General features: G+C 48.2%; 1 protein-coding gene across 1 annotated transcript; it reads left to right on the top strand.

Moving 5' to 3' along the window:
* The first annotated feature begins 836 nt into the window (after positions 1–836).
* On the top strand, positions 837–21,174 carry CPLX4 (complexin 4). Its single transcript, XM_064502049.1, has 4 exons — positions 837–2,471; positions 4,996–5,165; positions 7,911–7,998; positions 20,668–21,174. The coding sequence occupies exons 2-4, from the start codon at positions 4,999–5,001 to the stop codon at positions 20,893–20,895; spliced, it is 483 nt and encodes a 160-aa protein (XP_064358119.1). The 5' UTR covers positions 837–2,471; positions 4,996–4,998; the 3' UTR covers positions 20,896–21,174.
* The last annotated feature ends 1,959 nt before the right edge of the window (positions 21,175–23,133 follow it).

The following is a 23,133-nucleotide window of genomic DNA, read 5'->3' as shown; positions in this document are numbered from 1 at the left end:
AGTGTGTTTCAAGCACTCTTTACCCTTCGTTGTTGTTCAGAGAGTCTGAAAGCTTTCGAGATCTGGGTTCAGTCCTGCCTGATACTGGGGAGTTAGGGGCATTCAGAGACCGAGGCTCCGCCTGTGTTATGAGACAGATGGCTGCCCTTGGCTCTAAAGCTGTGCTGAATCCGGTGTCAGCTCCTCCTGGGCGAAGGGCCTGTGCTCCCTTTATGCAGGAGAGCTGAAGTTTAAAAGAGTAGCTCTAGCCGAAGAGTAACGGATTCACTCAAAAACTTTGTTAAAAGAGGATCAGACTTGCCTTGAGTATCAGACATTTCTAAGGCCATGTTTAAAATGTGAACTTCGAAGTCTCTTAATTGCAAATTGAATTGCTTCTCGACTGCTTTGACTATAAAAAGTACTTTTTCTTTTTTTTTTTTTTTTTTTTAAGCTGAAGATTGCCTACATGTCTGTAGTTCTTTCTCCAGTTTCCCCACACAGCCCTGATCTGGCTGCTCAGGTCCTGTTTGTTGGAATAGGATGTGTTTACCCCGAACAATGCAGCCTGTGTCTCCTTGTTTGCTATTGTGTTGTCCAGTAAACTGTTTGCGTTTACAAGAAGAGCAAAGAATCCCCTCGTTGGCCATCATTTGCCCCAGCCAGGAGCAAATCCCCTGAGAGGTGGAGGACCTGTTTAATTGCATCCCTTCAGTCTGAGAAAGCCCTGAAACGTCTGTCTGTCTCTGCATGAGTGGCGTAGTGATCAGGTTGTCATATAGAAGGTAACATCCTCTTCTAGAAGAATGGAAAGGGGAGAGTCTTGGTCCTTTTGAAGAATACTTAAAGCTACTTCTGAGGTATATGGTTGGAGTTACCTCTGCTGTGACCCTGTTTTGGGAACATAGCTTGTAGAGAAGGCTGGGTGTTTGAATGCTTTACTGTCTATAGCATTTTTATACTAGTTCTTCTGTGAGTGTTTTTAGATTGCTCCCTGTGGTTTGTCTGTTTTGTGGCCCTGAATTGCATGCTGAGCTTAGGGATGCCTGTGCTCTTCGGCTGTAGAACTCAGGGGCTTTTTTCCTTTCATATTGCCCAGTTCCATTAGATAAAAACAAACATGAATTGAGCCTTTAATTTCTGTTTCATTTAAGTTAGAGGGAGAGGATGTTGATTTAAAGCAGAGGAAGTGGTATCACCGCCACTTAATAAGCACCTTCTTGTGTATTCTCATTAGCCTATGATCCCTATAATCAACAAAAAGCAGTAAGTGGTTTGTAACTTTAATAGAGGCAGCAGTTAAAGTACTCACAGAAACTGGAATTATTCTGGAGGTATCTGTCCTTGTTGGCATCCAAGGTAGGTGCTTAAAACTAGATACTTTAGATACTCTTAGCAATTGGCTCCTTATCAGTCTGAGCCTTTGTTTGCAGTTTGTATGCACAGATTTGTGATAAGTATCTAAACCTACAGTGAGCAATTCACTTGCTGGCTGCATAGTGTCTTCCAGAGTTTCAAAAGTAGCCTCTGAATTTGCGTTTCTTGGCAGTTTCCAGTGATAGGGAAAGGGATAGTGATAGGGCCTATAACTTTAAAAGCACTTTTGGTTGTCTCTGTTTCCAAGTCTAACACTGGAAAGCCTTTTGCTGTTGGGTGACCTGTCTCATGCCTGGAGGGAAGGGTCTTTCCGGTTCTCAGCAGTCACTTCCCAAGCCTTGTGCCGGTTTTCAGCCTTCTCACCTTCTTGGTCTCTTGCTCTGTGAAAATATCTATTGTGGCTTTCCCCTCCTTTCTCGTTCAGGCAGAAGGTGGTGTCAGCAGCATTTACATAGTGATAGAAGTCTACGGTCAAGACTTGCATCCAAAGTTAGGGAAGGTTCTCCTCAGCAAAGAGCAATGGTTCAAAGACTAACAGGCACTTTCCATATGCTTCAAGAGAAGACCGTGAGACCTGGTACTGGGAAAATTAGCTCTGCCTGTCTTACTTGCAGTCTGCAGTACAGTCACAGTACACTGCCCAGTCAGGATTTTCCATAAAGATGAACCAACCAGTGCGAGAGGCTCGAGATGCAGGTGGCACTAAGTAGTGATGCTGTTGAGGGACAGCATTAGATGATTTAATCAGGTGACTCTCAAAGCAGAGACAAAATACAGTCAAAAATTAATATTTATCTGATTTTCAGTTTCTCTTATAGCACGTCTTTCTGTTATACTTATTGCGGCAGAGCTGATGTGCATCTTAGGATCAGTGCATAAGCAGTGCCAAAATATTACTTCAGCCTATCCGTTCAATGGCCTCTGCAAGCTGCTGAAAACCTTTTTATGATCTATACGTGACTCATGCACTTTCTTGGCCCCTTCTGTGCTAGGTACTTGAGTAAGATACAGCTTTGCTGGAGCTGAAGCAGATCGAGAAGATGATCCTGCAGCCTCTGCTGATGCCCACATTGCCAGTTTCTTTTGCTAGCTCTGTGTAAACGGTGGATGAGAAGGTAGGCAAGACTGAAGTTTATACCCAGAGTTGTGATGCCCCCTTTCTCTAGCCACCGTCTGTCTCTAGAGATGCCCAAACTGACCAAACGCCTTCTCCTCTCACTTAGGATTTTATATGTCCTGCTCTCGAGATCCACCGTGCTCTGAGCAGCTTGGGGCCTGTCACCTTTGTCAGGCTGTAGTTTGGGCAATAGACTTTTTTTTATGGGCTGGGTCTTGGTGGAATTTTCAGCTCTAATGATCTGCTAGAAATAACACTTTGCTTTTTCCATTTAAAATGCAGCTGTGTAAGGGAAGGGGCTCATGTGGTCTTGTTCTTGATCATGGGGTTGTCACTGCTGCTCAGTAGTCCGAGCACTCTTCAAAAGACGGGCCTCCTTCTGCAAGAGATGCTACATTAAGCCAGTTTGCTAGTACTTGACAACTCCTGCAAAGCGAGCAAGGTCTCAGTTCCAGCAGAAGGCAAAGGGGTTATAGGGCAGAGCTGCCACTGCTTGCCCACGCTGTCTGCAGCCCAGCAGGTTGCTAAACGGTACCCTTGCCCCGTTTTCCCGGGGTGGGACAGTGCCGAGCAGGTGGTCGCAGCCGCAGAAGGCCCTGCGTGGCGTGGGTCGCCTCGGGTTCCGCTGGAGCGAGCACGCCGGCACGGCGCCGGCGACCTGCCACAGCCCCACAGCAAACGCGCACAGCGGTTAGCTCGTGAACAGCCTCCTCTGAAACTCGGGAGGGTGGGAAATAAGGGACACGGTCAGCCGCTCTGCCCCTTCGGTGCCTCGGAGAGGCAGCAAACTGCACCAGGGAAGTCTTTGACTGACTGCTGCCAGGTCAGCTTTGAAGCAAATCCCTTTCCGAGTCAGGAGCTGTGATGCCTTGTCAGTGCACGTGTATAAGCTAAATGCTTTATCTGTAGTTTACAAACTGCCAGGAGATCGCAAGTTTTATTTGTTTTGTGCATGCAGCTTCCGCGTAAGGCATCCTCACGTTTAGCGTGCTCTGCTCAGGTTGGGATGGGCCGTCTGACCTGTACGATCCCCGCTCTGTCAGTGTGTTGGACGACCAGATTTTCAGGAACCACGTCAAAGCTGGTCAGATGTAAAAACTTGATCCTTCCCCCAAGTTCTTGCTACTTACACATAATTATGATAATGCACAGTGATTATGAAATCAATTTTGATTTTTTTTTTTAAAAAATGCTTTCTAGGTATTTGTAGTCTATCAAAGTAATCTTGTCATGATTTGAAGATCTTGCTTCTGAGTGATATTGGTTCTACTTCAAAAGGAAATTTGAAGTTTCTTGTTTAATCTTGTAATCCAGGATTACAGAACATCCTGCACTTTTTTTTTAAGTAACAGGTCTGCTTTAATTAGAAAGGTTCTAATACCGATTAAGGCATTAGCCAAAGTGGAATCCTCCCATCTCTCAATGAAATTATGAGAGTGCTGGGAGAACTATTTAGATAGTCAAGATTACAGAATATTTCATTAAGCCATGCACAGTCAGCCTTAATCGGATAGATACTCAATACCCAAAATCATGAATTTCTGAGACCTAGCAGATGATTTTCCTTTCCCCAAACAGTCTATGATCTGTGTAGCAGATCCTGCAAATCTTTACCTGAACAGACCTGAATTGATGAGATTAATAATGTGAATAAAGTGTGAAAGGAGGACCTATGCAAACAAGTCACAGGCAAAAGACAGCAAGGTTAGATTATAGCTCAGTCAGATTTTACTGACAGTTAAGATTAAAAATGCCGGTTATTCCGTGCAGTGCCAGTCAAGGTGGTGATCTAGGTGGAGAGAGCCCGAGGAAAAGTAAAGTAAAACACAAAAATGAGAAGTGGGAAGATGTGACTTGCTCCCCTTTAAAAGAAAAAAAATGCCCCAGTTATCTGTAAGAGAAGTCAACTATATAAAAAGCAGATAAAGAAAAACCATTTGATATACTGTCTGTCCAATGTGGTAGAATATTAATGGATAAAAAAGATTTTTTTTTGTTTTTCTTAGTGAAGAATCCCAGTTTTCAAATCTTGGCCTATGTACATTGCAAAGGATTTTCTGCTCAGTAACTCAAATTTTACAATTTTACTGTGGCCATTTAATCAACCAGGTCTTTAATTCAGATGCATTATGTTCCAGGAAATGCTTAGGACTCTAAAATTAGGAATTTCCACATTAAAGACTTCAAAATGCTATTGCACACTATAATTGAATTTTTGCATACAATTAGCTTAAGGTATTAATATAAAAAGTAGGTAGCTGCATCTAATGATTTTTTGGGGGAGTAATCTGAACCATCTGCCTCTAGATATTAAGGAGTTCACTGCTTTAATCCAGATTATGGCTGACAAACTGGTTTTGGCATTCACGTTTCACTAGCATTGTACCCTTGAAGAGCTGCTGTGGCTGTGGTAACTCTCTTGCTTATAATTGTTGGTTTTGAAAACATTTTTGGTTCAGCTTGGCGTTGTCGTAGTTGTTTGCTTGTAGCTCTATTTTTCTTTTTCCCCCCGCTTTGTGAAGAAGATGGCCTTCCTAATGAAAAGTATGTTGAGCAACCAGGTGAAGAATTTGGGACTTGGAGGTGGAGGGGAAGAAAACAAAGAAGAAAGCACACCTTCTGACCCAGCGGCAGCCGCAGGAATGACCCGAGAGGAGTATGAGGAATATCAAAAGCAAGTGGTTGAGGAGAAGTGAGTACCTGTTCCTTATTATCAGTATTGGGCTGATTCCTGGTGGCTTTGTTCAGATAAGAATAAACCAGAAAGAGCCGAACATCCCGTTCTCTTTCCCCTTTTTAAAGTGTAAGAGTGTAAGACCGTAAGAGTGGTCTTTGCTAAAGAGACTTTCCAAAATAAACGCTCACGACTGGAGATAACAAAATGTTATGTTTTTCCCCTTATCCTCCGACACTGTTACACACCTTGATATACTGGATTCATTCTTAATTGGGTTTGCCACACCTATCAAATTTTTTTCCACTGATACAAAGCTGGCTGTAAAGTAGTAGTTAATGCTAAAACGTGTATGATTTTTTTTCTCCTAGAACTCCTTGCTGAGTATACTTTAAATATCTATTTTTTTCTTTTGTCCACATTTATCATGGCAGACACAGAGGAGTAATGAGAGAGTTCTATGTTAAAACAGGTGACCTTTATCTAAAGAAAACTTTTCTTAAGATAGTTAATATTTTTGTAGTTACAGTCTCAGTTTTTTTCCTGAAATCTACTAAATAAAGCAGAACTTTTCAACTGTCTGATTAAACCTCAAGGATTTTATTTTGTCTGTAATCATGATCTTTAACCATTCCCTGTGTTTAAATATCAGAACAGAGATAAAATAAAGGGTTTTTAACATGTTGGAATTTAAATCATGCATAATTATAAAGAAAGCAATTGGTTTTTAAATCTCAGATGCATCTGTTCCTCTAATGATCAATTACATAATGGTTGTGTAAATCCTTCATTTAAGATGATTATAGGTGAAAGGTTAATGACTGGTGGTATTTATGAGGTACCCAGGTCTGTATTTAGCAGTAGTCATTTCTATCATAAAAACCTTGAATAGGTATCATTTGTTTTGGAAAAAAATACAGAATGTTGTGTTACGAATTTTTTCAAGGGATATTTAGAAGAGAGGTAATCACCCGCCTGCAGAAAGGTGCTCTGTTGAGAGTGAGAAGCAAAGCAGTGTTTCTGGGGTAGGGAAAATGCTTGGGAAAAAAAAGAAAGAATTCTTTCTGCAGTGCTTTAAAGTATTGCACATGTCTGGTACGTGTTGAAATGCGTTTGGGAATCAGTATCAGTGCAGCCGTACTTCTGAAAGCACAGCTGGGAACTATGATAAGAGTAACTGAAGCGTTTTCAAAGAGGGAAAAAATGGCTGAGGATGGTGCACACTGGTGTGGTTACGTAAGCGTGGGCAGAAATCCTGGTTACAGGCAGAACATCTGTTTCAGGGCTGTCTGGATTTTACCCACTCTTCAGCTGTGCAGAGTGGAGATCAGAGCGGCAAAGCCCCTTGCTGCAGAGCTTAGCCTTTGACACGTGACTGTCCCGGCCCTGCGATTCTTCCTTGTTTGTTTTTGGTGGCTAAACCCACAAAAATGCCCTGATTGGGGTTTCTCAGGAAAATGCGTAGCGCACAGGAACAAGCAGATGAGATGGAGCTCTGGAGTCCGCCGCCAGCATCGCAAGAGCTTAAGCCGGAGGGGACCGCCAGTTCGTGCCGTGCATCACAGGCTCTCGACTGTCGTAAAACTCCCTTAAATCTCTTTCCTGTTCCCACGAAACTTCGTGTTCCAGGCAAGGATTAAATCCTACAGAACAGCAAGGCGAAGGAGCAGGCAGGACGCCAGCGCCCGGGCAAGGGCAGGGCATCGGCTGAGCGAGATTTGCTGAGTCTGACCGTGGTGCCAGGACGAGTGAGAAGCTCGATCTACTTGAGAAAATCCTCTCCTGTCCCCGGTCTCGCAGGATGCCTAAAGGGATGTGCAGCACCACTGGGAGCACCAGCCTGTGTGGTCATAGCCCAGTGCCAGCCAGCGCTGCTTCCTGCTCCTCCGGAGGCGACGGAGAGGAGGGTGGAGAACGAGGGGCAAAATGTGCAGAAGGGGCGAAAAATCTCTTTCCAGTCTTGCCATCAATGACAGTTGGAAAGAAGCTGGCCTCCACAGTGTTTAAGATGGCTTCCAGTTGATATGAACCTTTTATAATTAAAAATAAAATACAATAAAATAAAAAAGAGAGGGATGAAATACCCAGAGATTAATTTATGAAAGCAGAGGGAAAATAATATTTCATCTTGCAGATAGTTTTGATATGACAAAATACATATATAGGAACAAAACCAGTTTTGCCTGAGACTTTCCATGAAAATTCTTTGGAACCAAAGCAGGTAAAAGGTGGATGTTCATCTAATGTTCCCAAACGGTCTGCAGATACACAACTTGCAAATAAATAAATAGGTAATCTAGAAATCCAGACCCAGGAAGACCATTCTGACATTACGTGGTGTTTTTGTATGTTGTGGAGCATGTCGTGTTTCTAGAATGGGCACACTGACAGATAGCCTGTCTTCCGTGAGTGCCCCGGCGGAATAAGCAAGGAGCAGGCTTCGCTTTTCTGTGCCGTTTGCTGGAATTGTTCGTTGTTAGCATGAGCAGTAAGAGCTAGTGCGGGTACAGCGTCTAGGCAAGCGGTGCTCGCTTATTTTTTATTCTTCGCATGACTTAGGGGAACTGCTCTAAGATGAAGCCTGTGATTCAGCAAGTCTCGCACCTGTAGTATCACCTAATAGTAACTCCTTTTGTGCCTTTAGACAAGTTATATAACTTTGGGAATAACCGCTGCATGTAGTGCTCTGCAGCTGAGCGATTGGTTCCATGTATAAGACAGTCTTTTGTTAGACTCTGAAAAAGCTTTTTTTCTGATTTCCAGGATGGAAAGAGATGCAGCATTTGCACAAAAAAAGGCAGAGAGAGCCTGTCTGAGGGTTCATCTGAGGGAGAAGTACAGGCTCCCTAAGGTAAGCCAACAGCTCCTGGTCTCATCTAGTTCAGTGAACGATCCTGAAACAGCTTCGTTCAGAGCTGCTGACACAGGTCTGAAATCAGCACGCGGCCTTCGTCCGTGGGATTCCCGCTGCGGCTCAGAAGAGGCGGAGGAGACCAGAGCCATGGTCTGCTGGAAAGAGTCTTGTAATCCTTCTCTCTACTGTCAGGTCTGAGGTGGGAGGCTAGGCAGGGTGAATCCCCGGTCTGATCCGGTCTGGCAATTAGTATACATGTTCTTAACTCGGCAATCTACAATGGTTAAATAAAACAACTAAAAGCAAATAAAAAACCTGAAAAGTCTTCCATGAGCTGTGGAGCACAAATTTTCCTAAACTTTTGAATGCTTATTTTTACTATCTTCTAAGATGTGCAAGCAAACCGTCCGTTCGTTCTTCTTTAGTGCTGCTGAACATGGTTTGTCAAATAATCCCAGGAAAACCAAATACAGACAACGGAAGCTTTCAGTAACAGGGAAATCTGGAGGTTTGTTAAAAGTAGGCAGTAGCTGCAATAGCTTCTGGATCATGGTAGAAAGCATAGTTAGCATTTAGGTTGATGATACTTTCCTGACATCCAGATGCAGATACAGGCAATTCTCTGCTGTATTCCAAGTGCTTTCCTGTGTCAGAATGAGGGCTGGCTCCCCCGTTCGTGCTGCTTCTGTTATTCTCTCTGTTCCATGTTTTGAAGGATTAAACTATCAAACTCTTGTTTATCAAATGCTTAGCACTAAGCCAGTGCTAAACGGAAACAGATCTTACCTATTTAAAAAGAGAAAATATGAAACTTGTATGTTCTGGAGGTGATTTCCTGACACGAGGGGGTGACTTTTTTTTTTTTAATAATGAAGATAAGCATTTAGTGTGGGACTGGATCCCCTTCCAGCCTCTCGGTGCGGGTCTCTCACAGAGGGCAGCCGCTTGCTGCTTCTGACTGGACAGCTCAGTTTAGGTGAGATGAATCCCACCCGTAATCCCTAAGGCGGTGGTTCTTCCTGCGCTTTAGCTGGAATTAGCAGAACTGCCTGAGCTTTGATGCTGTGGTCAAAAACTTGAGCTCAAACCTGAAGTTAGTGCGGCTGTGGAGGGCCCTGAATTTCTGGACGGAGCCCCTGGCCGTTGCTGGCTGGATGCCCGCAGCTGGAGGAGTTAGAGAAGGATGTGCAAGACGCTGCTGCTGAGCGACACAGGGACGGGAGAGGTCTGTGATCTTGACCTTACTGAGAGGACGGTGAATAGCAGGGGATTTCGGTGATCCTGCAGCTTGTGGCCTCGTTTGCGGGCACTGCAGAGCGCTACCCCACGACAGCAACGCCCGGGAAGGCGCTGGAGACGGAGGCTGCAGAAGGGAGGGCTGCCTTTGCTTCAGCCCGTGCTGCCTCAGCGTGTGTTGTACGTACTTCCCAAGACTGTGTAACACGGTTCAGCCCTGCTCAGAGAGCGGGGTGTTTCTTTCAGGGCATTCACTGAATTGCTGACGAGTGTATGTGCGAAACGTTGACTCGCTCCCTGTTCCGAACTCCCAGCTGCCGCTGCTTTAGCCTGACATGCAGCGTTACCCTGCACCATTTGCACCACGATCCCGGTTCTCCGGTGGCTGTTGCTGACTTGGTAAATTTACTGGGAAAGGGGGACAGCTTAGGACCTCCCCCCCCCACATGCACCCCGGCATGGGCAGGTGGAGCGTGTGTTTCGGGAGCCTGCGGTATCGCTGGGAGCCTTCCCCTCTGCTAAAGCCCGGGCTGCCTCCGTCCCTGGGCTGAGTCTGTACAGGGACAGTGAGGAGACTTATTTCTGGAAAGACTTTGAAGACTCAGGTTTGTGTAGGCTCCTTGTTCACAGATTGTTAAAATGTCATGTGAGTTATCGCAAGAACTACTAAACTTTGGACAGTGGTGATTTATATGCTATTAAACTGCCATTAGCCCGGTCGCCCCTTCATTGCTTATTAAAGATTCCTGAAGAGATTTATTCTTCCAGCTTGGTTAAGGTGTCCTTTGGGTACAGTTATGTCATGTGGCTTGCTGAAATTTTGTCATCTGAGCAAATGACTCCCAGAAATAATGGGCATTATCTAGGGCGTTTTTCCCTTTGGAGACAGTGTTACGACCATGCCGTTGGCGCTCTCCCCGTATTCTCCATTTCTCGCCTCCTGCAATCAGCTGAGCTCAGAGCATGCTGGTTCCACGTGAAGATGTGGACTGCTGTTTGTTTTGACAGCCTCTTGCACATCACCCAGATTACAAATAGGATGAACTGAAATACGTTTAATTAAACACCCCAGTCCCTGCTCTGTGGTACAGAACTACAAAGGCGTTTAGGTGCTGGCCTCCAAGGGGTGTCAAGGAGATTAAGGGCCTACACACCTCTGTGGCTGTGAGCCCAGCTAGAATGCAGTCAGATTGTTATATCAGTATAACTATAATATTCTAGCAGTATATGGCTTACGTTTTCCTGCCTTTTCTATTCTGGGTTGAGGAATTTAATTGGGATGAATTGGGATGATAGCCCTCATCAAGATTGAGAGGTCTCCATGCAGCTTTGTAGTCTCTGTATTAATTAAGCAGCAGTAATGAAATTAACAATCAACAGGGAGTTCAACGTATTCAAAATATCCTCAACTAACAAATTATTAATGCCCCAGTGTATTTCATTCATAATTGCTCAGGGTTACCATCACAGAGATTACGTAACAGCAGGGAGTGAAGAGTCAGCCTGAGACCTTATGGGCAGCTGTCTTATTAAGACCCAACTTAAAGAAAAGTTGAGGAACAAGTCTTTCCAGGAGCTGTCAAATCTGGTTATTTTAACTTTGCCAAAGTGCAAGGATTGTGAAGGGCTTGTCCAAGTCTGAAATATCTATAGCATCTTCTTGCATCTATAAGAGGAATGTGTTATACTGAAGTGAGGAAGAAAAAATGAAGGGTTGCATGGTTACACGGTAGCTTAAATTAGGAAAACACCAGCCTTTAGATGACAGGGCCTATGCCCTTCACTGGGCATCAATTACCTGAAGAGCAGATAAAACTAGAAGATTTGCCTTTCCCCTGAATACTGGTTCTACTTGTAAGAATTAGGTTCTGCTATAAAGGCCAGTCCATGGCCCATAATTACCAGTAGGAGTCATTGAATACAGGGAAAAGAGCTTTGCAAACATTTCCTTTTAATGTATGCTGTACAGCTGGGTTTAAGAGGAACGTCTTTTTCTTGGATTTTTTGTGAAGTTGTTCATAGTATTTTTAATTAAAATTTTATAACAATTTGCTGTTTAACAGAAGTTTGAAGTTTATCCAAAGATATTCTTTTCTGGAATAAAGTTTCCTATAGTGACTAAAAAGGAAAAAAAAATATTTTAAATTGGTGATGGTTTTGATGTGAAATTTTGATGTGGCAAAATACCACACTGATGTTTTTCTACAGAAACATTTTTTTTTTGTGGGGGAAAATTTCTGTCAAACCTAACTAGCAGTATTAGACCTCTTTGCAGAGATTATTTTTTTTCTTGGTTTTTTTTTTTTTTTTGAGCCATGTGAAGAATTTAACCTGGCCAAAGTTATTAAAGATACTGCAGATATTTAGTATCCTTCCTTATCTTTGACCTCGAAAGAATTTGAAAAAAATGAGTGCAAGGGTTAGTCTAGATTTCGTAGCAGATTGGTTTCTGTGGCTTTTTGTTTGCTGTCCAAAGTTACCCTATTAAAAATCGGTTCTGGGAGTCTCTCTTTTAGTGGAACTCAGGTCAAAGGATTCAGCTCAAAAGGATTTCCTTCATGTTAAGATGATCTACCCTGTTTTCTTCTACCTAATTTGCATTTTATATGAACCAAAAAATATTCTTCTGGTTGAGATGGGGATTCGAGACTAGGACCAAGAGCCCAAAGCAGAAGTCCTAGTGTAAGTTACTGTTGGTGAAAGCTTCGTAGCATTCCCGTTATCTCCAAGGACTGACCGTAGACCTCACAGCCACCTCTACACACGTCATCTCTGCTACCTTCTCCCACAGCAATGAATCTTTTCAAATTCATTCTCCAGTTATCGCTTGTCATACTCCTCAAAATAAATGCATGGATTAATAGGGAGCTCCTTCAGTCACTTCTGTCTACATCCAGATCCGCAGGGGCGCTTGTTTTGATCGTCCACGAGCAGTGGGCTTAATGGATCCGCTTACTCCCTTTCCTGTCAGGGCTTGTGGTGGTGCTTCGGGCCTGATGTTAGTACAACCCCTCCAGCTTGACAGGCGAAACCAGATGGGAAGAGTTCCTTTAGCAGGATGCATTTTAAAAAAGTTTGCCATTTACCAGTGAGGGGTTTTTTGGACATTTTCTCTAGAGCTACATCTAAACCGACAGATGAGTCAATGCCAGGGCACACTCCCTAGTGCTGGCGTGCCATCGCCTATGTTGTTAAACTAGTTGACAGTCCCCAACGCAATTCTGGTTTGAGCACACCATTCTATCACAATTTGGGAGCAAAGGCATATATGACTGAGAAATTTTAAAACATACCCTTGAAACCGAGCAATAGAATTGTGTATTTATACATTTGCTTTGTGGCAAGCACAACTAAATACAAAAACACTTGCCACCATCTCTGCTCAACTGTTTGAAGAAGCAGCTAATCCTGTGTACCATTTCCAAGTACACGAAGGATAAGAAGGTGATCAGGAGCAGTCAGCACGGATTCGCCAAGGGGAAATCATGCTTAGCCAACCTGATTGCCGCCCATGATGGAATGACAGGCTGGGTGGATGAGGGGAGAGCAGTGGATGTTGTCTACTTTGACTTCAGGGAGGCTTTTACACTGTCCCCTGTAGCATCCTCATAGACCAGCTGATGAGGTGTAGGCCGGATGAGCGGCCAGCGAGGCGGATTGAGACCTGGCTGGATGGCAGAGCTCAGAGGGCTGTGACCAGCGGCGCAGAGTCCAGTCAGAGGCCCGTAGCTAGCGGTGTCCCCAGGGGTCAATACTGGGTCCAGTGGTGTTCAACTTACTCCTCCGTGACCCGGGTGAAGGGACAGAGCGCTCCCTCCGCAAGTCCCAAACCGGGAGGAGCGGCTGGTACCCCCGAGGGCTGCGCTGCCCTTCAGAGGGGCCGGGACAGGCTGGAGAGATGGGCAGGGAGGAACCTCATGGAGTCCAAGGGAGGCAGGAGCAGGGTGCTGCCCCGGGGAGGACTGACCCCGCGCGCCAGTACGGCTGGGGCTGCCCTGCCGGAGAGCAGCTCTGCAGAGAAGGGCCTGGGGTCCTGGTGCACAACTGGTTGACCATGAGCCAGCGATGGGCCCTTGTGGCCAAGAAGGCCAGTGGTGTCCTGGGTCACGGTAGGAAGCGTGTCGCCAGCAGGTTGAGGGAGGTGATCCTGCTCCTCTTTCTCATGCCGCACCTGAAGTACTGTGTCCAGTGCTGGGCCTCCTCGTATAAGACAGATACGAAGCTACTGGAGCGAGTCCAGCCAGCGCTGCCAAGATGCTGAAAGTACTGGAACGGCTCTCACGTGAGGAAAGGCTGCGAGCGCTGCGGCTGCTCAGCCTGGAGAAGAGAAGACCGAGGGGGGATCTTATCAGTGTGTCTAAGTGTCTGAAGGGAGGGTGTCAAGAGGATGGGGACAGACTCTGCTCAGCGGTGCCCAGTGACAGGATGAGAGGCGATGGTGCTGCAACTGGAACACAGGATGTTCTGTCTGAACACGAGGAAAAACTTCTTGACTGTCAGGGTGACTGAGCACTGGAGCAGGGTGCCCAGAGAGACTGTGGAGTCTCCTTCCTTGGAGATACTCAAAAGCCGTCCGGACAGGGTCCTGGGCACCGTGCTCTAGGTGACCCTGCCTGAGCAGCGGGGTCGGACCAGATGATCTCCAGAGGTCCCTTGCAACCTCAACGCGCTGTGATTCTGTGATCCTCTTCTGGCTGTTGAACTGTCCACTGAAACATCAGAAATGGCAGAAGTAAAGAACCCAGCAGACATGCAATTAAAAATTAGAAAACAAAGCCGCCTAAACTCAGAAAGTGATTGTATTATGTAAATACAGGTTATAAATGATATGTCTTTTCTATGGAGCAGTAGTTAGATGCTGACTCTGAACCTGAGCCATCAAAGGCCCTCTAGTGCCAATTTCATAAAATTACAGCACTGTTATGTGAAAAACACCTTCATTTGCTTGAATCTAAAAGCAAATCACGATTTGGTTGAAAAGGGAATCAACCTTGTGACTTAAGATAAAATTATAGCATCTGCATTTAAAAAGTTTGGCAGACCTCATTCGTAATCAGGCATTAAAAATGCATTTTTCTCTAACTTTGAAATATGTGGGTTTTTTGATAAAGAAAACTTTGCAAACTCTCTTTCCAACAAGGAGAAGTGTGTGTATATATAAAAAGTATTGTAGTATGTTTTGAGACAGGAACTATGGAAAAAAGAAGCAAGGGGAAAATATGGAGAAAACCTCGTTTAAGCTACCTCAACTAGTCCTTCCCCCTGGTGTATATGTTGAACGAAGCTTTTGTAAGCAGATCTGAAGTGAACACAGTTTTATATAACATCTCATTTCAGATCAACAACCCTCCTTAAGGTCATTTGTCTTTTAAAATAATCTGAAGATGCACAGTTTTAATCGTCCAAAAAGGAGGACTGTTGCTACACCTATAGCTTCTCATTGAAATGGAGTTTCTCCTTTAAATGGAAGGATTATCACCCCCGTGAGTCTTTTGCAGAAGGTTACCATGGCCACACACTTACTCGTATTTAAACTTTGAAGTCCTTGTCTCTACCTGGAGGTGTTGGAGTTGTGGCTGCCTGCCCCCCTACAGAAATAACTTTGCCTGCACTAGGTGGTCTCATGCTTCCAGGAGGTATCAGACCTGCGTCCCTCCTACAAGCTGAACAGACCATCTGCAGTGACTCCTTCTTGTCTGGAATGAACCGAAGTTGCTGAGCCTGTCCAGATTAGCGGTGCAGTCCCAAGTGAAGCGGATAAACCGGGTGTCTAGTCTGTGCACAGCACAGCCTGCATGATCACAGGGCTTGATGGGAGCGCAGGATCAGCTCTGTGCATGCGTAAAGGTGGCTTTCGTTCCTGCAGTTGAGATGTTAAGTAGTTGTAGACGCTCACTCACATCTACAGCCTGGCATCATAAAGTCTGGTCAAGTACAGTCCATCTTCAGATTTCCTCTGGAGAGAGTGTCCAGCTGGAAGAGAAAGGGATACGCCTGGAGGAGCATGGACGTATGTTGGTTCTGTGCATGACCGGTGTCCTTTATAGGGATATAAGGAAAGCGGGCAGGTTGTTCGGCGTGCTCTTCAGCCATCAGCTGCAATATGCCGTTTGTTCTGGGTGGCGGGTGCTCAACATAGGGACAAGCGAAGAAAGAGGTAAACATATCCTGAGGGCACATTTAATTACAGAAAGATTAGTTATGCAAAAAAAATTAAGTACAAGATTTTAAGTGGTTGATTGGATTATAGGCCTAAATCTCTAAACAGTAGCATTTTACTTAGCAGATGAGTGGAGAGATACCATTAGATCTTTCACTAGGCTCTGTTTCCCTTTTGGAGGCATATGTTGAGCCAGCTACTGTACAGCATTTCCCTGCAGCATTACCACACCCTGTGAGGCCCTGGCTTTAAGTCTGAAAGGGGCAAGTTTTAGAGGCTTAAGGACAGTTAGATGCCCAGCCCCCACCTAAAAGTCAGGGGGAGCATGGTGTGTCTCTGATTTTGAAAGTCTCCCATCAGTAGCGCTTATTCTGACCCTGAGAGGGCATGAAGATCTCTGCAGTCGTCCTTGAGCGACCTCCCACAAATGCACTGCTACCTCGTAGTACCCTAGAAGATGCCGCAGTGATCGGCTCCGTCTCCAGCAGGATTTTGGCTTTGGTATACGCAAATGGCTGTTTGAGACCAAACTGCCAGTGCCAACAGTGGGCGATCCCAGGTCTGACAGGGACTCTAAGCTAGCAGAGCTGTTAAGCATATGCTTAGCTGTGCTCATCTGCAGCAGAAGCAAGTGCATTTTGCAGGACATGCTCTTTTGCATTTGTGTGTCTACCTATAGAGAACTTCTTGTCTGAAAGTCTGCTTTCTCTGCTTTCTTTATGAAAATGTATGTTATATCAGGAAAAAATGAAATTATTACACGCACACTGTGTGGCCCTGAAAAAAAAATGCAGCTCTCTATGATGCAACATTACGGCAGCAAAATGCTCTCAAACATGTGAGAATGTAGTCCAGCTGCATTAATTATTTTGAAAAATGAAGCTAATTTCAGGTGGGACAGAAACCCTGCATGTGACCAGTATCAACCCCTATCACACGTGGTGAATGGAAGCGTGAAATGCAAGACTAAGTAGGGCCCCCTTTTCAGTGCAAAAGCTAAAGCTCCGTGCTATCTGGGCCAGATTTATAAGAGAAAGCAGTCACTTAATGAACCTTAATCCTATTAACAGAATTGTCAACTTGGGTTTGTCACGAGAAAGATGTTCTTATCCATGAGACATTTGGTTTATGGACAACTTTTGCCTCCCCAGAGTGTTCAGTGCATCATCTCCATACAAAGCACAGTGCGTTATTACTGTCTGTTTTGCACATTAATTTTCACTTGACGCTGCAAGCTGCTTTCATCGATCTGGCCAGCTCGTGTCCTCCTGAGTTGTCCTTCCACAAACAGGCCGCAGGGCAGTGTCACTTCGGGGGGGGTCTGATACCCAAGAGAAGGTGGAAGCAGACGGTCTCTCGTAAGTTATCGAGGTAGCTGCCCTCGGGCCGGACGCGGTCCTCGCCAGAACTGCCGCTGGCAGGCCAAGGCATGGCTGGGGTCTGATTCTGTGCGGAACCGGTGCGTTACAGGCGGCAGGTCGGGGATCGGGTCTGCACGCACTGACTGCAGGGTCGCTGCACAGGTAAGAGTTGTGGCGGGAAGCCAAGCCTGAGGCCAGCGCTACGTTGCTTGGTGGTGCCGGGAGACTGTTTGGCCTCAGCGCAGACTGGTCTGTGCGCTTCCGTTTCCTTTGCCTGTGACCGGGCTTCGTAACAACGGGCCGCTGTACTACGCCTGTAACGCGACGGATCTGGCTGACTCCGACTGCCTCGGCTGCACGGTCGGGCTAGGGAACAGCCCTGGGCGCCAGCACCCGGCCACCCCCGCCGCTCGGAGCCGTCCCTGGCCCGGTTTCGGCCTGGGCGCTCTCCCGGGCGGCTCCCGGGGCCGCGACCGCGGCTCGGACCGGCGTTCCCGGCAGGCGCTGGACGGGACCACCCCGTTTTGCAGGGCAGGAGCGCTCAGTCGCGTAGCGGGGGGGGGTCCAGGCCAGCCGGCCCCAGGCCGCAGACCGGTGCCGGGCATGTTTAGTTTACGAGCAGGAGACGCTGCTGCCGTGTTCTCCGCGGTCATCGAAGGGTTGGACCCTGGGACGTGGACCTGGACGTGACAGTCATCCGGGGAAGCGGCGTGGTGCGGCGCAGGTCTGTCGGGGCCGGCGAGGCCTTCCGCAGGGCTCTCGCACCCCTCGCCGGCCGCCCGGCCGCAAGCGCCGCCTGTTTCGGGTGCTCTGCGGCCCGCGATGGGTGTGCAGTGATGCCGGGCGGCTCGCCGTCACTCTCGGAACCATCTTCAGGCTCGGGCAAACAGCACTTGCTGCTCTCCTCAAAGACAGCGCATGCCACGTGCCCCAGGGAGTCGCCTGAGACCTCGGGGGAGACGCCGGCGGGCTGGGTTGTTGCAGCTGCAACGAAACAGAAAGCAAGCCATCTCTTATTCGGGTCGGCAGGCTCCCCGCTGGAGGCAGTCCCGTCCGCTGGGTAGCTGGGCTGCTGGGATTCACCCGCCACCCGCACGGCTGCCTCTCCCCGCGGACGTGGCTCCCGTCCCCTTGTCGCCACCCGCTTCCCGCCCAGCCCCGGCCCGGCCCCACCGCCGCGCGCACCGCGGGGAGCCGCAGACCCACCGCACGCTGCTGCCCAGAGCTGCCCCACGCCACGCGTCCCCGGCGTGGCATTCCCGCTCCCGGCCTTCGGAAGCGAGTGCTCGGAGCTGGGTACAGCTACGTGCCTGGTGCTGCGTTTCCATTTAAACATCAGAGTAACAGAGCCAGAACGGATAAATCTCAGAAGAAAGAGGAGAAGCCGTATACGTGTTAGGTGCTTCTTGCTTTGCTCTTGAGAGATCCTCCCCCGCGGAAGCTCGTCCTAGGTCCGCTCAAGGCCGGGCCGAACGCCGGCTGGGTGGAAGTGGGTGGCATTTCAGTGGCGCCAGCAGAACCGCGCTGGCCTGGACCACGTCTGAGCGTCCTGCTCTCCGCTCGGGGATCGCTCTGAGCCCCCAGGCTGCTGTGCAGCCTAGCTCGGACCTCGGCAGGGCCGGGGCCCCTGGAGCGGCACCCTTCCCAGCACCGCCTCTGCTGTTCCAGGAGTGCCTTCTGCGGGCGTCCTGTGCCGTTGCTCCTGTAGAGCAGCCTGCAGTGGTGAGGTCTTAAATTGCTGCTGCTTCTAGAGGGTGGTAAATGTGCGACTGGCTGCTCGATGGGACTGCTCCAGTACTTAATGCAGCGGCTTTTATTGTCATCTTCTACTGCTGCTTGGGAAAATCTCAGAACAGTTGACTCCTCTGACAGCCAGCGCTTGGCGATTGAAAGCTTAACCCATTGCTCCTGCTGCACAGCTAATGCAGAACACTCCTGCCGATCGGGATGCTGTTTCTAGCTCCCACAAGTCTGAGGGTGACAGCTGACGGGGTTAAGAGGTGGCCTCACGCCTCGTAGCCACGCAGTAGTAAGGGCCATGATGCGCCTCTCCATATTTTTCCTAAGAGATAAGGGGGGAAATCAGGTTAAAGAGAAGTGTGGTTATCACAAACGTAGTACTGTACAAACACGTATGACAGCAGACAGTGGCTATGCAGGCGAGCAGAGCAGTCTGTCTGTCCTTGCTAAGGCCTGAAACTACACAGCCATTGCGCGTATACACGCTTTCATTCATTCCTGCATTCATTCATTCGTGCAAACCCGGGACCCCTCTCACTCCCCAAAACACCTCCTGCTGACAGCACTGCTGCTTATTCATGGCAGGCCTTTGCTGCTGTCATGCTTCATTTTGGAGATGTAATGAGGCATTAATGCTTATCTTTGATGTGTGAACTGTGTCAAAATATGCCGTTCTTATGAGCACTGGATCCATCAGAATCCACCGCAAAATGTGAACAAAATCACCATTGTTTGAAAAATCGACGCAGCCCCGCTGACAGAGCGTTTCAGCGGGCCGGCAGGAAGCAAGCGTGTATAGCACTTACTGCCTCTCAGCCTCTTTAATTGCTGAACCAGGTCCTTCTCTTGTCTCCTTTTGCTTTCTCAGACTCAGGCTCAAGCTCCATCCCCTTTTGTTGTCTAAGTCCTCCTATTACCCCACTTACCAGCACTGCAACAGTGCTCTGATTATGTGCCAGGCAGCCCCTGCTTTTCATCGTGCCCCAGAGATGCCAACCGAAGACCTAGATATGGTTTGGACTGGGGCTTAGGGAAGGTAGAGGCTTTTTTCCCCCCATTAATTCTTTCCTGGGTTTCTTTGCACTGTGTGAGTTCTGTTTTGTGAGAGGTTCTAGGCAGAAGATGCTTCGCTTAAGTCCCGAGCTGGTCCGCAGGCGCCTTTCAGTGCTCCCTCAAACCCTGGAAAGCCTTGCAGACGGGAGCTGTGTCGGAAGCCCTTCCGTATGTCTAGCTCCTACAAGGGTAGCTCTCCGAGCTGAAATGCTTGTTGTTTTAATGTGGAATTTGGTATAGTTTGAGCACTCTCTTTTTGTCCTGCTTTTGAATAAGAAGTATATGAGAGGTAAAAGCAATACTAAGACCTTCCATGATGAAATTCAAGAAGAGGGGCAGGAGAAAGGGTTCAAAACTAGTGTGACTAGAATGAAACCGGAGTATCAAAGAAGATGCTGGTGATGTTCGTAAGGGTTTGTGTTGTTCGCGATGGCCCTCGCTGTGCTCGGCTTGTTCAGATCTCTCTGCACACACGCGTGTACAGCACCGGCGGGGCTGATCGGCAGGAGGGTCTGCTCGGGATTGCAGCCCTGTCGTTACTCATATATTGCAGTAGATATTTGTACCCGGACCAGCGGGACTCACCTGCTCATCCAGCCTCTAACACAGAAGGTGGCAAGCAACCACCAGGCTGGTGCTGATATCCAGAAATATTGCCCCAAAATGGTGAGGGGAAGGGCAGCCGGGCAGCGTCTCTGAAGCTATCGCCTCGTGGGCCAAATTGCAGGGCAGACAGGCAGACCTGCCTAGACAGGGTATTGCAGCATGTCCTTCGTAGATCAGGGCCAAAAAGCTGAATTAAAGTAACTTGTAGTGTAAAATAACAGCAAAGATTTCCAAAAAGGCAGGTGATACTGAGGGCTTCGGTTTTAACCCTGCCGAAATCTTACCACTTGGATGGGGCTCATTGAGACCCCAAATTCTTAAGTCACATCTCAAAACTGTGCTTGAACAATCTGTGCATTTGATTCAATTCCCACTAAAGCCCCCTCCATCTCCCCCCCCCCCCCCAAAAGAAAAAACCCCTCAGTGGTAGTTGCCTTGGATCCTGGACTAGCAGAGACAGAAAATACCGTCATGTATTGCTTCTATTTTCTGTGTCTGTTTTTGTGTCAGAGTGAACTGGATGAGAACCAAATACAGATGGCTGGAGACGATGTGGGTTTGCCAGAGGACCTCCAGAAAATGGTGGCAGAAGACCAGGTGGAGGAAGAGGACAAGGACTCCATCCTGGGACAGCTGCAGAGCATTCAGAATATGGACATGGACGCGATCAAAGAGAAGGCCCAAGCGACCTTCACAGAAATGAAGCAGGCTGCTGAGCAGAAATGCTCCGTGATGTAGGGGCGAGGCCGCCTCTGAGCGAGTTCAGCCTTGTCTCACGGCGGCTGGAGGCTGAGGGCCAGCAGCGAACGCCGCTTAGCTCTGCAGCAGAAAATGTGAATATGAGAGAGAGAGACAGAGAGAGAGAGAGAGAGACTTTGCAACCTCCAGGGGGTCAAAATTTAGGTCCCGTGGCTGCTTAGCGCTGTTAGAACAGATCACCATTTTTTTTTAACAAAATGTTTTTCCCCATGGAACGAAATGGCTTAATAAGCAACTATTTGGGAAAAAAATGTGCCTTTTTCCTTTTCTTTTCAAAAAGTCCTCAGAACTGCTACTAAATGTATTTTTTAACCAAAATTGTGCTTCTGATGCATAACATATGTTATCCCTCATTTCATACTGCTTTCAGAAAATACATATATATATACATATAGGTAATAAAAACCTGTTCCAAACACTTTGAAACAAAACTAGTAGTCAAACGTTGGCATTTTGTGCACGATGCTCTTAGCATAAGGCAAACGCTGGCGCACACAGCGCTGCAGCTTGGGCCAAAGCGTTGCCGCGCGCGGAGCGGAGCAGGGCCCTGGGGGGCAGCGAGGCTGGGCGGCTCTCCGCGGCCCACGCGCGGTGCGTGACGGGGACCCCCGGCACTGCTCCAGCCTCGCAGCCCCTCGGGCCCCGCCTGCCGCTCACGTCTACAGCAGTAGCAGCGGCCCTCTGCGTTGCTGCTGTTTGTGCCAAATTCTGGGGCTTGTGGTACCCGCAGATAACTGGTGGAGGCGAAAACGAGCCCCCCCCCATTTATGCCATGGGTTAAAAGCACTGGAAGTGCCCCCACACAGCCAGGCGTGCCGGCCCGGACGGCCCAGGCCCTGGTAGGGCTCCCGGCCCCGGAGAGGAGCCACGGCTTTCGCCGGTGGTAAAGCTGACCTGGCCGTGGGAGCAGCCGGGTCCAGCGGTTTCAGGTCAGGGCCCAAGCAAAATTTTCTTCGCTGCTGTGAGGTTTTCCCCGGGGAGGCTCGGGGGGTGCTGCCATGCGGGGGGGGCCAGGCGGGGGGGCGGCTAGCGGGGCAGAGCCCCCCATCCCGCACGGCCGAGCGGCAGCCCTGCCCGCGGGGCTCGGGTTGCCTGCGGCAGAGGGGCTCGGGAAGGCGCCGGGCACCGGGGCCGTGAACGACACGGGCACGCGGGCAGCGGCAGCACCTCCCCACCGGGCCGCGGAGCTCTCGCGCTCGCTCTCTCTCTCTTCTGCTCTCTCACCGTCTCCCCCAACCAAGTGAAAATGTTCATGTAAAATGAATAAATGCACTAAGTACAGTTTGTCCTTCCTGCTCTTTTTTCTTTTTTTCTTTTCTTCCATCTCTCTCTTTCTCTCCTTTCTCTCTTCCATCCTTTTTCTTTTTTCTCTTTTCCCTTTCTTCTTTCTTCTTTCTTTCTTTTTCCTTTTCTTTTCCTTTTTCCTTTTCCTTTTCCTTTCTTCTTTATTCTTTCTCTTTTTCTTTTTTCTGTTTTCCTTTTCCTTTTTCCTTTTCCTTTTTCCTTTCTTCTTTCTTCTTTCTTCTTTCTTCTTTCTCTTTTTCTTTTTTCTCTTTTCCTTTTCCTTTTTTTCTTTTTCTTTTTTCTTTTTCCTTTTTCTTCTCTTTGCCTTTTCCTTTTCTTTTTTCTGTCTTCTTTCTCTTTCTACCTTTCCCTCCTCTTCTTCCTCACTTTCTTTCACTCATCTTTCTCCTTTCTTCTTTCTTTTCCTTTCTCTCTTGCAGTCTCCCTCTCCCAGATGCTGGCTTGCAGCAGCGGAGGTGACCTCCTCAGTGCGGTCTGCAGCAGCGCTCTGCTCCGCGCTGTCCCCCGTGCCCGGACGGGGCCCTGTGCCCCAGCCCGGGGATGCTGGTGGCCCGGAGGCTCCGGGGCTGCCCTGGCGGTACCTCCTCGGGCCGGCCTCGAGAGCCGGGGGCAGACGGTTCCTCGTACCGGCTCCCCGCAGGGGCCGGTTGCTGGTGGCTGGCGGACGCTGCGGTTCGCTGGGCGCAGGTAGAGCCGGTGCGGCGGGAGCCGGCACCCCCGGTGCGCAGGGAGGGAGGGAGGGAGGGGGCTGCCCCACGGGCACGGCCGCGCTGCCCGCCTCTGCTGCGCTGCTCCACAGCAAAACACATCCTCCCACGGGGCGCCGCAGCACCAAAGGGTAGAAGGAGCCTCCACAAGCTGCAGAAAATCTCGGATCTTTTTCTCTTGTTGCAGTTTTTAATACAAGCAGGA

The sequence above is a fragment of the Dromaius novaehollandiae genome, chromosome Z, assembly GCF_036370855.1.
Source record: "Dromaius novaehollandiae isolate bDroNov1 chromosome Z, bDroNov1.hap1, whole genome shotgun sequence".
Taxonomy (NCBI): Eukaryota; Metazoa; Chordata; class Aves; order Casuariiformes; family Dromaiidae; genus Dromaius; species Dromaius novaehollandiae.
This window is presented reverse-complemented; position numbering and strand designations above follow the sequence as displayed.